Consider the following 13,672-nt stretch of genomic DNA (forward strand, 5'->3'; position numbering starts at 1 on the left):
GGTTAGTTAGAAAGGTTAGCTGTTTTCTGTGGGTTTTCTTAGAAAAACTCCTTTTCCCTCCCCGCCCTGTAAGTCTAGAGAAACATTTAACCAGTATCCTCAATGCAGTTTTGCAAGACATAAAGACAGTCTCCAATCTTTTCTGCATAAACCAGGAAAAATATGAACCTTTATACCTGAAAAGGACTAAGTTTATATTATACAGAAACAAACCCTTCATTACAAAGACCAAACAATGCGGAGTAACTGGTTTTATTAATAAACAGACTGAAGATCAGTATTTATAAACAATTCAGTGCATCTGTATTGCAGCACTCCAGATTGCCTTTTCAGTGAGCTAAAATAGTAAGCAGTGTAACTCTGCTGACACCGTGCAAGTTACAATAGAAATAAATTCAGCCCACCACAAAGGCTTCAGTTTAAAGCATCCTTGTTTGATAGAACAACAAAACAAGTATGCTAAGCTATGATTTGCCTAAGGCTCTTAGAAAAGCATTTCAAAAGATAAAGCTTCTCTAGGTCAAGAGCTGAACTGCTGTTCTTTAAGGTGTCTTCTAAGAGAAACAATGCCTCAAGTGTTCAAGTTGTTTAGGTCCCAAAGGTATCTTACTTTAAACATCTGCACAATATAAATGAAAATTACTCTTCATTCCCCTAGAATGTAATTTGATTTTTTTTTAAATCAATCACCCAGGGTGCTCAGCAATTCACAATGACTGATTTGAACATTATGAGATTGGACCTTTAAAAAGAAAACCAAAAGAATCCTGAAACTGAATAGCACTTTTCCTACAATAACCTGCAAATTTACAGAGATAAGTTATTGTGCAGAGCTAAACAATCTGACAGGGTCATTTAAAGACGATATGACCTGAAGTTAAACCTACAGAAATGAATAATAGGTCCATTACCTGACCATTGTTTTGAGAGATGCATTTTAAACTACAGTATACAGGTGCAATGTAAAAGATCAAGTGAATTGCAAGAAATCATAAATGACAAGGAAACAAATTTATTAACTGGATCCAAATAACTGCTGCATACTTTAATTATGTATTAGTACTGGAATTAGAATTTTCTCATTACGTTAACAGAAGAAAGGGACAAACAAGACAAAATATAGCTTACAATGCTGAAAAATCTTTTGTCTTGTAAAGAGAGCTATAGTAGCACCCTGCTTACTTCCCTTATCTTTTTTCACACAAAGATTTAATAATCTTACATGATCTGAACAGCAGATAACATTTATTCAAGTTCCATAAATATCCAGAGGTATAACAGAACGAGATTTCCTAGAGCTCTTTGAAGAACGTGATACTTTTTCTAAGAAAATTTTCCAATTAATCAAATTTTCATTTTCTTCAGTTTGAAATGGTTTGGTTTTCAATCAAACACGGTAATTTTCATGTGCTGAAACTGAAGAAGCACAGTGCTCCCCCACTTGCTTCCAAGTAGAAAAGGCAGAGGTAAAACAACCAAAAAAACCCACAAAAACCCTAACCCCAAAACCAAGATTGTTTCTTTAACGTTTATAATTTTATACATTTGAATCAAAATTAACACTTCAGTCTCATTGAAAAATAAGAGAAAAAAAATAAATCAACATACTTCTTTATCAGAAAAAAATACATCGCAGATCTCACCACTTCTCTTCAAAACGCAGTACCTGGAATTAGTTCTGTGGGTTGCTGAAAAGTGCTCAGTATTTGGGCCTACTGAGGAGCAAAGTGATAATCCCTAAAGAATTATTTTTGCTAATAATACACAAAAAAAAACCCAAACAACAAAATCCAGTTGTGAAAATACATGACTAAGAGAACGGGACCAGAAGACTGATGTAATAATCTCACAACCACTGCAAAACAAGCATGGGCCATCTTGCAATTTCTAAGGTTTCAAGTATAACTGAGAGATCTGATACTAAATAAGTTGTGCATTAGCTAGAATTGAGGTGTCCTGCCTTTTTCTACGAGCTTTGATGGAACAACAAGAGAATAAAAATAAGTTGGTCTTAACACATGAGTGTCAACTATGGCTCTATAATGCAACAAATTCCTTAGAGAGCCTTGTAATCTAACCTTTCAGCTCTGAAATATATCTCCTCTTAGTTTCAGAACAGGAATCAAAAATGCTACTCAGAAATAAAAGCACAGTTCCTAAGAAAATGGTTTCCTTTGTATCTGCCTTTTAAATTTATCATTTAAAACCTGGATAACTGAGATCATAGAATCATAGAATAGTTAGGGTTGGAAAGGACCTTAAGATCATCTAGTTCCAAACCCCCTGCCTTGGGCAGGGACACCTCACACTAAACCATATCACCCAAGGCTCTGTCCAACCTGGCCTTGAACACTGCTAGGGATGGAGCATTCACAACTTCCCTGGGCAACCCATTCCAGTACCTCACCACCCTTACAGTAAAGAATTTCTTCCTTAGATCCAGTCTAAACTTCCCCTGTTTAAGTTCTAATCCATTACCCCTTGTCTTATCACTACAGTCCCTAATGAATAGTCCCTCCACAGCATCCCTGTAGGCCCCCTTCAGATACTGGAAGGCTGCTATGAGGTCTCCATGCAGCCTTCTCTTCTCCAGGCTGAACAGCCCCAACTTTCTCAGCCTGTTTTCATACAGGAGGTGGTCCAGTCCCCTGATCATCCTCGTGGCCCTCCTCTGAACTTGTTCCAACAGTTCCATGTCCTTTTTATGTTGAGGACACCAGAACTGCACACAATACTCCAGGTGAGGTCTCACGAGAGCAGAGCAGAGGGGCAGGATCACCTCCTTTGACCTGCTGGTCACACTTCTTTTGATGCAGCCCAGAATACGGTTGGCTTTCTGGGCTGTGAGCGCACACTGAAGCTGGCTCACGTTCATTTTCTCATTGACCAACACCCCCAAGTCCTTCTCCGTGCAACAGGAGAGAGACACTTGCCTCATCATTTTGTTCTGATGAATAGAGAGATATGGAAAGTAAATTTTATTTTCTTTTTTTTTAACTGAGTTTAGGATTTCTTTGTTTGGTTTATGCTTCTTTTTCTCTGGGTCATTTTGAAAAAGATATTTTTTTGTGGAGCCATACTCCAAACTGGGGGAGAAATAATCACAATACACATCTTGTTCACATCCTGTGCAAGTCAGAGCCAAATCAGCAAAACCAAAGAACAAATATCAAAACCATGAAGTCTAGCTTAAAAATCCACATTTTTTAATGCTTTCAAATAGGTATTTCAACATTCCTTTATATATCATAAAGTAATGAAAAAAGACACAATTTCATTTATGAATATTTTCTGTGGACTCATTTTACGGAAATGGGAATCATAGTACGGCAGGGATAAATAAGCACAGCTAACAGCACTATCAAGAGTAGCAACAAATTGAATGGAGTTACTTAGCTTAATATATAATAGACTTGTCATTAAAGTTTAAAGACTGAAAATAAATAGCAGAGACCTTTTCCCTCTTTTATGTAAAGTGGGAATGGACAGAAAAATTTCCTTCTTGAATTGCTGCTATAAGAAAAGCCCACACACTTACCGTCACTGTAATCGATAGGTGCATAAGCTCCTAGGAAAAGAGAAGCTGCAAAACTACTAACCAAAGAGATTCTCTGAAAGAAAAAGTGTGAGATAGTGAGTCCCATCAGTATTGACTTCCAAGAGTAAATAACTGAAAAATTTGAAGCAGCAAATGTTATTAGATGCTTAATGTTAGGCACAGAAAGCACACAAAAAAATACACTTATAAGGATTATTCAGTTCTGTCTTACTGCCTAAGTAATACAGCAGATATCAACCTAGAAATAACCCCATGATAAAAGCTGTTAATAGCTCTGCATCCTGAAGCATGCAAAATACACCTAGTATATTAGCACACTATGTTATTATGAATTAATTCACAACTTCAGTGTATCACAGACCTCATTTCAAGGAAAACTGCTAAGAAAAAAACAACAAATGACACCACCTGTATGTGGATGGCAGGGAAAACACCCAAAAACTATGCATTGGTCCACCCAGAGCACAGGTCTGTGAGCAGCTCTGGCCAGGCTCTACTAGCACCTTTACATAACTCCTTCATTCCTTCATTCCTCCCAAGAGGTCCTGGATTTTCCAGGAGTTACTCCCAGGAGCTGGTAATAATTACCTTTAACTGAAACATACCCTGCAGCTCTGCCTCAGGGTATGTTTCAACAATGCATTAGATACAGCTGTAGGGCTTCTAGTACTGGCCGAAAAATGCCCCAGCTACAGGACACAACGCACTGATTCAACAAGAACTTGCTCCCACTTCAAATCTGCTATACAAACTACCCAATTTAAGCGGCTACTGCCAAGCTTTCTAGGTGATCAAATATTATTTCTTCCCAAGAAGCTGGCATGAAAGCTGACAAATTCCTTATTGTGTGCTCTGACTAATTCAGAAGAAATGACTGTCACCCAATAACTAATCCGAATCAAACCTCTACTGGTCGAGTGAGACAGCAGTGACAGGTTTTTTACTAATGATCACAAAAATCACTGCTTCACACAGCATTCAAAGATGGACTATAGCCAGAGCTTGAAGAGGTGGTTATAATGCCCAGGAAACTTAATGATGTACTTGCTCTTCATGCGTCTCTCCCCAAGAATATATCATACTGTGCTTAGATAATGAAGGCCTACCTTCTGTGGTGCCCCAGTGGGCACTAGCTGCCTGAAATGGAAGGAAAAGGATGAAGTTAAACTCTGAATCAGCCAGTTTAGCAAGCTGACCTACAGAAGGAAAAACATCCACCTTCCACATTGTGACTGCCAGATGCTAACTGATTTTTGAGGATCCCCAAGAGCATGGAGGTATTCTGTGCTTGAACAAAACATCTTGCATATCATTTACTGCTAAAAGATGCCATCAAAGCAACCAGCTCTCAAAGTCTGAAATTGGTCTTACTATATCTCAGTTTCACAAGCCCACATAGCTCCCATTAACATATATTTCCCTAAATTTAGTCTTAAGCTTATGATCAGACTGTATGAGTGTTTTCATCCCATACCTTGCCAGCGTAAAGGTTATACAATGAAAATGCACTAAGAAAAATATATTAAAAATTAGCCATTCTCCACAAAACAGTCCACTTTTCACCTCACTTCTCCATTAAATTGTTTCATGCAGGGGTGAGATTTAAAACACCATAAAAAATTCATTACTAATGCTATTGAGAACTGCAGTAATACAAAAACAGAAGAGGCCCAAACTCATGGATCTAGATATTTGGCATCTTCTAACCACAGGACATGAGTCCTTCTTTCATTGATATCATATTTGCATGGAGTTTTCACCTTCCTTCAAATCATTGCATTTCAGACTCAATGAACTGAAACAATGGAATTGGAAGCTGACTTCTGAAAATTAAAAATCAGAAGGAAATAAACTACACAGTACAATTTATTTGCTATAATAAAATCAAAATAACTCCTCAGGGGAAAAACTATGAAAAAGAGCCTAGAATTGATTGCAGCTTTTTTTCATACACACATCCACATGGATGCTAGCTTTGTGTGGCAGAGTAATCACATTTCTGCATGCAAACATTCAGTTCTAAGTGTGTCAATTTCAACTCTACTTAATTACCAATTTATGTTCAAACTGCAGTAAATACAATTTATTAGTACTCAAATTAAAGTCTTTTTTAAAAAAAAGCTTCTTCCACAAAGGTGAGATCCAATGAAACCCAATATCTTAAACCACATAATCATAGGATGGTTTGGGACCTTAAAGATTATCTAATTCCAACACCCTGCTATGGGCAGGGACACCTTCCACTAGACCAGGTTGCTTCAAGTCTCATCAGCCCTGGCCTTGAACACTGCCAGGGATGGGGCAGCCACAGCTTCTCTGGGCAACCTGTGCCAGTGCCTCACCACCCTCACAGGGAAGAACAAATATCTAATTTAAATCTACACCCTTGCAATTTAAAGCCCGCTCGTCCCATCCCTACATGCCCTTGTCAAAAGTTCCTCTCTGGCTTTCTTGTCAGCCCCGTTAGACACTGGAAGCTGCTCTAAGGTCTCCCTGGAGCCTTCTCTTCTCCAGGCTGAATAAGCCCAACTCTCTCAGGCTGTCCCCATAGGAGAGGTGCTCCAGCCCTCAGAGCATCTTCATGGCCTCCTCTACACTTGCTCCAACGGCTCCATGTCCTTCTTCTGGTGGAGGTCTCAGAGCTGAATGCAGGACTGCAAGGGAGGGGATCTCACGAGAGCTGCCCTTGCTTCCACCCACTGTAAGCTTCCCTTCTGTGTTTGAGTTTCTCCAGGAGCATATTGCTTGTCCATGCAGGCCTCCTGACCTGCTTGTCCAACTTCCTCTTTGTCACAGTGCATCCCTCTTGAGCTTGGAGGAGGTGATCCTTGAATATTACCCAGCTTCCTTGGGCTCCTCTTTGATCCAGGGCTTTATCCCATGGAATTCTACAAAGCAGACCCTTGAAGAGGCCAAAGTCTGCTCTCTTGAAGTGCAGGGATGCAGTCCTTGCTATACACCCTCCCTGCAGGAGGAGTTCCCTAAGGAACTTGAGCTTCACCATGTTATGGTTATTGCAGCCAAGGCTACTCTTGAACTTCACATTCCCCACCAGTTCCTCCTTGCTGTTGAGAACAAGCTCTAGCATAGCATCTTTCCTCATTGGTTTCTCTATCCCTTGGAGAAGGAAGTTATTATCAACCTATTCCAGGAACCTCCTGGATTTTGCTTATTCCCTGCTGTGTTGTCCCTCTAACAGATTTTTGGGGTGGTTGAAATTCCCTCTGAGGACCAGAACTTGTGAATGTAAGTCTGCTCCTATCTGTCTACAGAATGTTCACCTACTTGTTCTTCCTGGTCAGGCACTCTGTAGCAGACCACTACTATAATATCACCTGTCCCTGCCCTCCCTTTAATCCTGTCCCATAAGCTCTCGGTTGGCTCCTCATCCATCCCCAGGCAGACCTGTATGCACAGCAGCTGGCCATTGATGTAGAGTGACACCCCATTCTCATTTCCCCTGCCTGTTCTTCCTAGAAAGCTTTTATCCTTCCACTCCAGCACTCCAGTCACAGGAGCCATCCCACCATGTTTTCACAATGCCAATGAGACTGTAGCCCTGCAGGCATACTCTCTAACTCCTCCCGTTTATTCCCCATGCTACATGACTTTGCATAGAGGCATTGAAGTTGGGTCCCCAAAGAAGCTGACTTACTGGCTGGAGGGGCTGGAATCTCTTTGTGCTGCTGTTCAGGTGCTCTCCTGCTGACCTGCCATCCCTCTACAGGCTCTGAGCATCTCTTGCTGGCACTGGCATCAAACTGGTAGGAGTGAAATGGATTGAGGTTCCCCTCCCCCAGCAACTTTATTTTAAGGCCCACTTCAGCAGTTTGGCAAATGCAACATTGAAGATGGAACTGATGCCTGATTTTTATCTGCCTAACAACTAAAAATTTAACAAAACAAAAAATAAACTCATCAAACTTATCTTAAAAATCAAACACAAGGATCAATACACTTGTTAGTAAAAAAGTTTGTAAAAGCACCCCTACAAAATTAATTTTAAAAGATTTTCAACTGTGTTTTCCAATAAGTGTATTGAAGTTGAGCCAACCTCAGTTTCCATGTAGACCTCAGGATTCTGGCCGTAAATCTTTGCTATCTGGTTTCCTGTAAAACGCTGAGAAAAAAATGCAAATGCTTAGAAACACAAACTCTAAATGGAGTCAATAATCATTAACTCTGTGTAATGAGTTCAGTACATTGCACTTTGGATATTTAATTTGCCTGATGCATGATGAAAGTCAGTGCACAGCAGGCAATCTGCACTAAACAGGCTATAACACATAGTCTCATTATGAGAATTTTGCTCACCTTTTGAAAAGAAAAGGCATGTGAAAAGCATTCCTATCCGTAATTTACATTTCAGAAATGACAGTTCAATGGAATGAATCACACTTATTCCGTGCACAGAAACCAGCACAATTCACATGCTGCCTTCAAAATCCTTGAAAAGGTGTAAGCCTCCGAACCTATGTACCTTTTTGAGAGGTGGGTGAACTGGGAGCAAAGCAGAAATTTTCATACTCAAAGAAGCAACTCCAGCACAGGCTAATATCAGTTGCAACAATAATTATTTTTTATACATGTATTAAACAACAAAAAAACTTCTAACAGTGAAACCTTAACCTTTAGCAAGTTAAAAATAAACTGTTAGTGATATGCAAAGTCTGTTTTCAACACTGGCCATAAACCTTGCATGATGATTCAAAACCAGAATCAGCAATCTGGGGAGTTAGAGCCTTATTCTGTTGAACCAACAGTAAAAGCAGGCAGGTGCTGACATGCCTGGAAGGCAGCACTGGTCCCACTACATAACTCACTGTCCCAGTTACAACAGAAAAAGGTATCAAGGTGACAAGCGACAGTACTCTCTGATAGCACCCCAAACCTCTGAGGTCAACAGCTGCTTGTTAGCTTTTAGGGAATATTAAAAGGCCAATCTTCTAATTGCATGAGTAAACTAGAACATTAATCCACAAACAGGGGGATCATAACCCAAAGTAAACCTGTAGCTCCAACGGGATTGCCACCCCAATGGAAATGTGGCTGCACAGGAGCTCCCAGGGGAGAACCAGGCCACCAAACACTGTATTTCAGAAACACTGGCCAAATGCGACAGCTCAACACAGTTGCTTCCTGCAGCAAAATTTTCAGTATTTACCTAATTTCACTTCAATTTTTCCACATCTTCCTTCATGAAACTACTACAAAGTGCAATATTGTTGGACTTCCTTCAAAAACTCTCCTTCATAGTTCATGGCTGATCACTATCTGCTACAGTACCATTACAAGGGCAGAATTGTTTCTATCACAAGACTGCTGAGGACTTTCTTCCCATCTGCTTCTTACCTCATAGGCGCGAGAACCAGTGATACTTGCTAGGTGCTGTGCTCCCCCCACGGCTTTCTCCAGAGCACTGCACTGGGAAGCTGTGCTAGAATCCATCCATATGGGGCTGTTACTGACAGAAAAACAAGCCTGCAATGAACAATATCCTTTATTAGTAAATCTGATCTCTAAGAGTCTCTGCTACAGTCATAGCAATACAAAAGACCTATGTTCCAGCTCACAGTTTAGTTCTCTGACATGCCTTCTGGTCTCCCCTCAATAATGACAGGAATGCAGGCACTGGGCAGCAGACTGATCAGTGGGGAGAAGTTTAAACCAAGCCTTACACCAGATGGAAACACAGGCTTATTCTGCTGTTACTTGACAGAACCTGCAGCACAATGTCTCAGTACACTCCTTCAGCAGCCAAAGCACCTGCCGCTTTATGCAAGTTTTACCCCATTTTTTAGAACTCCTCTCTAAACAATCAGATTATCTTTCCACAGGTCTACTTTGACTGACATACCCATTTGGACATGCAATCAATGTTTACTGTATCACCAAGGAGCATTTAATTCCATTTCTGTGAGTTTTGCACAGGTATTTCCAAAATCAATCAGTTAATAGATCAGATGCATGAATGTCTCCCCTTCAACATAGAACCGTCCTTTCTGATCTTGACATAAAGAAGGTAAGGGTCTCCCAGAGAAAAGCTGATTCCTCCCTATTTTTAAATAAAAGTTTGTCTTTAAATAAAAGACTGTGTTCAAAACTTACCAGCCATACACACACACAAAATGTTGAGGTTCAATGACGTACTTGTTAGGAATTTGTCTCCACATAGTACTACACTCTCATCTTTTCAGACATTAAGTGTGCAAATTGGGTTTTTTTTATATATATTTTTTCTAGTTAAATCACAAGCACTGCGAGAAAACTTTGGTACAACAGTGTTTTTCACCACAATTTTTTGTTAACACAAATCTGTATTTAAAGTAAAATATTTATAGGTCATTTACAAAAATATTACATTTCCCAAAAGAACAAACAGGCTCCTACTCCAACACAGAAAGATTCTGGGATGCCCACTGGCAACTGTAAGCTTTTAAAGCAGTATGTACTGTCACTGGGGAATAAAGGAAATGTCAAAAGCCCTGGAGCTGAAGGAATAACCAGTACATTCCACTTTATGCTGCAGCAGGATGCAACTCTGCCAAACAAGAGGAAAGGTTTGCAAGGAGAAAAGCAATGTGCAAGGATCAGAAAAAGGACAGCACTGGTCTCCCTTCAGAGCTCTTTTATGCATGTTTACCTGTAGTGACTGATGTAAGGGCAGTTCAGCTGACGCATTCTTTAAAATTTGCATGCTTCCTTTTTTCCAGTACACACTCCCATGTTGCTGCAGAAAGTACAGAAACAGAAGTTGGAGATGCCCTCCCAAGCTGAGAAATTCATCTGAATTTCAAGCTTTAAGGGACAGAGAACTCTCTCCAAACCAAGGATCAAAAAAATGCACATTTTCAAATCAACTGTCTCTTATTAAAAGACTCCAAGATTGAGCAAAGCATATTCTAAACCAGAAAATGTAGCAGCCAAGAGACAGTGATGATTTTGAACTATGGCAGTTTCTACTGGGAACTATTATTATACTGCTAATGGCATTAGATACTTCTTTTAGGGCTCTCTGAGCTGTGGCCATAGCTCCACTGTCAAGACTATTAGTTCTGTGCTATTTCAGCATAGCCACCAGATTCTTCAGTTACATGCCCGCCCCAGTCACCACTAAGGACTGCAGAATTTTGAGGTTATTTAAGCTCCATCTCTCAGGCAGCTTCCTCACGGCAGGCATCTCTAGTTATGCACCTGCAGAACACCCTAAGGGAACTACAAAGCACCATCCAACAACCCACTCATAGTTCCAATGACACCAATTCACACAGAACCCCCTGGACACAGAGTACTTGACCACAGTGTCATCCAGATTGTGTTTCACATCTCTCTGACATTTCAAACATAATCAAGATCATGTTTATCCCTTCTTTGGAATAATCACTGGCAAATCAGTGCACCTCCACAGTGATCTGCGGTATAAAGACAAAGTTCTTCAAAGAGAAAAGGGAGACAATGTGGATTCAAAGGAGGCAACTCAAAGAAATCTTTTCTCTCTGAAAGAATCTGAATATAGACTCAAGTTATTCCCCCAACTTTTGTCAAAGGATGGGTAAAATAAAGGGAATACAGGAAATCTGGAAATGCACTTCTTTTTTTTTACTTGAGTAAGGTGGGATTACTTGCAGTCCTAACTTCTATTACACTGAAGATTTCATAACAGAGCCTTGATATTGGCTATGATTTTCACACACTTTGCTCACTTTCAACTGAAATCGATGAAAGGGAGATCAGAGCAAGAGTTTTGATTAATTAGTCCCAGATACAGCAAGATGAATAATCAAAACCTCATGTGTCAGAATTAGTTATTGTTTCAGTGCTGTCCTCACCATATCATCTGTGAAAGTTATAAAAGACTTCTTTATTTCACCAGAGTACTAGGAGACTGGCTGACTAAATCTCACAATGGGTTTTTTAAAAGCAGCATTATGTACTATAGGCTAAGTTATGACAGCATCTTTGTCATTTCTGCAAAGACTATCACCATTTGGTTTCTGTTGCTCCCAGGCAGATCTCTATCCTAACCAGCAAAAACTGCACTCAACTGCATGTTAGTAAACCTTTAGAAAACTGTGCTCCTTGCTATTTTTTCTACACCATTTCCACAAACACCTGGATAAGCTGAAACTCAAAATTATTTCAGTCATTTCAGAATCTTTGTACAACGCATTTAAACAACAGGAAGCCAACTAGTTATGCACTATACTGATCTAAACAACTGCACTGTAAACTTCATTGTCCACTCCCACCACCTTCATAGTGACTGCTTTGTGTGCTTCAAAGTTTTAAGTTCCCCTAAGGAACAGATCTTTTAATGGCTCCTTATACAGAAGCTCCAGTCTTGCTTGATGTCATTGTGGTGGTGTGCAGTACAATTATTTATATGAAATTTATAACTATGCCTTATGCTCTATTGAAGAAATACAGTAAGACTGATATTTTTCTTTATAAACTAACCTGGCCAGCACCAGACAAAGCTCTGACTTGAGAGAAGTTGAAGCCCGAAGACTTCATCTTTTCCAAAATCATATCCAGAGCCTACAAAACAAAGCAGAATCAAGAATATCTGTAAAAGCTATCAAATTATGCATACTCACAATCTCTGGAATTAAACAGTAAAATTTATGTCATCACTGATAAGAATTCATTGGCAAATAATGAAAAATTAGCTAACAACTATGACTAACTTCTCAAGAAGCTGCATAAATTAATTTACTAAGGAAGAGTCCATAAAAGACAAGTTGAATTACATGGGGGGAAAAAAAAGATCTTTGAAGAAGCTGAATCATAAAGATCCATTCTTTGAAACCTAAATAAGAGGCAAGAGTTAAAGAATTCTAGTTCATTAAAAGACGACTCTCAACAATGCCAGACACAAAGCAGGATTATCTTTTTCTGTTCTTACTTTTGGAAATATATGAAATCTCAACAGGGTGCAGTCTACATCCCATCATACAAGATGTTAGGTATCCTCAATAGCACTTCCCCCAGTGCCAGGTGAAAACTCAGAGTCTCTTTAATATAAGGCTAATTCAAGTGAATTTTAGCACTTTAAGCACACATCATATATCATCATATTATTCATTTAATAATTACAACTGTTCCTGTTCACTATGGTTCAAAAGACCAATTGCAAGCAAATTTAACAAACCTTTATCAACTACTAAGGATCACTCGCTGTGGCTTCTTTGACCTTTTAAATACCTTAACTATGCAAATCACACCAGTTAGACGTATATACCTAGTGCTAGGTGAGAACAGTGTTGTAGAATCTGCACAGCAGCAAGGAATGCCTTCTTTTAAAATAGAAAAGAATGTTGTATTTCAAAATAAACACCACGTGAAGTGACTGGGAATCACTGAGTAAATTGCTTTTTAACCACTTAACCAATTGATGTCTCAAACTGGTATCAAAGCTTACTTTGAAAAAATAGCACAAATAACCTGTATGCAACACATGAAACAAAAAGATGAGGGAAAAAATTGTCTTTTTTCCAAATTAGGGGAAGTTAGTTAAAGATTGTCATACATACACTGCTGTAATATTAGAGAGTAAACAAACAAAAAAAACCCCACCAAAATGGTAGTATCAATATTTGCATACCAAAGGCAGAATAACATTTAAAAGAAACAGAATGCAAGCAAAAGGGCTATGTTGATTTGAATGATGAATTTCACTGTTGTTTGGAATACATTTCCTTTTCAATAACAGCAAAGAAGAAGCTGAACAGCATAAAGGTTGCTCATACCTTGACCCACATTAGCACAGGAGAGGTGACTGTTAGCCTGTCACTGTGAATATAGACTCCACTTTGAGTCCTACATGAATAAAAAATTTTCTCTTGGTAAATTCAGTAATGTTGTTCCCCACCAAGAAAAGATCTTCAAGCTTATTAATAACCAAAAGGGTTTGCAATGCTTTTATGCTAAGAGGAAGGATACAATCAGTGTTCGAAACCTGAAAAAGTAAAAGCCAGCTGCTAGGAAGTAACATAAGAGATATTTGACCCAATTGCACAGTAAGTAATTTGCAAGGAAAGGCTCTAACCCTGAAGATCTGTGATAGATTCCAGTGCTAATACTGCTCACTGGCCCTATGTCATTCATAGCTAT

General features: G+C 39.3%; 1 protein-coding gene across 2 annotated transcripts in view; it reads right to left on the minus strand.

Moving 5' to 3' along the window:
• Positions 1-13,672, minus strand: part of XYLB (xylulokinase) — an 83,341-nt gene that overhangs the window by 67,025 nt on the left and 2,644 nt on the right. For both annotated transcript variants that reach the window (XM_005150028.3, XM_031049799.2), the window contains exons 3-8: positions 13,309-13,378; positions 12,017-12,097; positions 10,203-10,289; positions 8,912-9,040; positions 7,614-7,679; positions 3,539-3,611 (exon numbers count right to left, since the gene is read on the minus strand). In XM_005150028.3, the coding sequence (XP_005150085.2) occupies positions 3,539-3,611; positions 7,614-7,679; positions 8,912-9,040; positions 10,203-10,289; positions 12,017-12,097; positions 13,309-13,378 (506 nt within the window). The remainder of the gene's footprint in view (positions 1-3,538; positions 3,612-7,613; positions 7,680-8,911; positions 9,041-10,202; positions 10,290-12,016; positions 12,098-13,308; positions 13,379-13,672) is intronic.

Source organism: Melopsittacus undulatus, chromosome 1 (genome assembly GCF_012275295.1).
Source record: "Melopsittacus undulatus isolate bMelUnd1 chromosome 1, bMelUnd1.mat.Z, whole genome shotgun sequence".
NCBI lineage: Eukaryota > Metazoa > Chordata > Aves > Psittaciformes > Psittaculidae > Melopsittacus > Melopsittacus undulatus.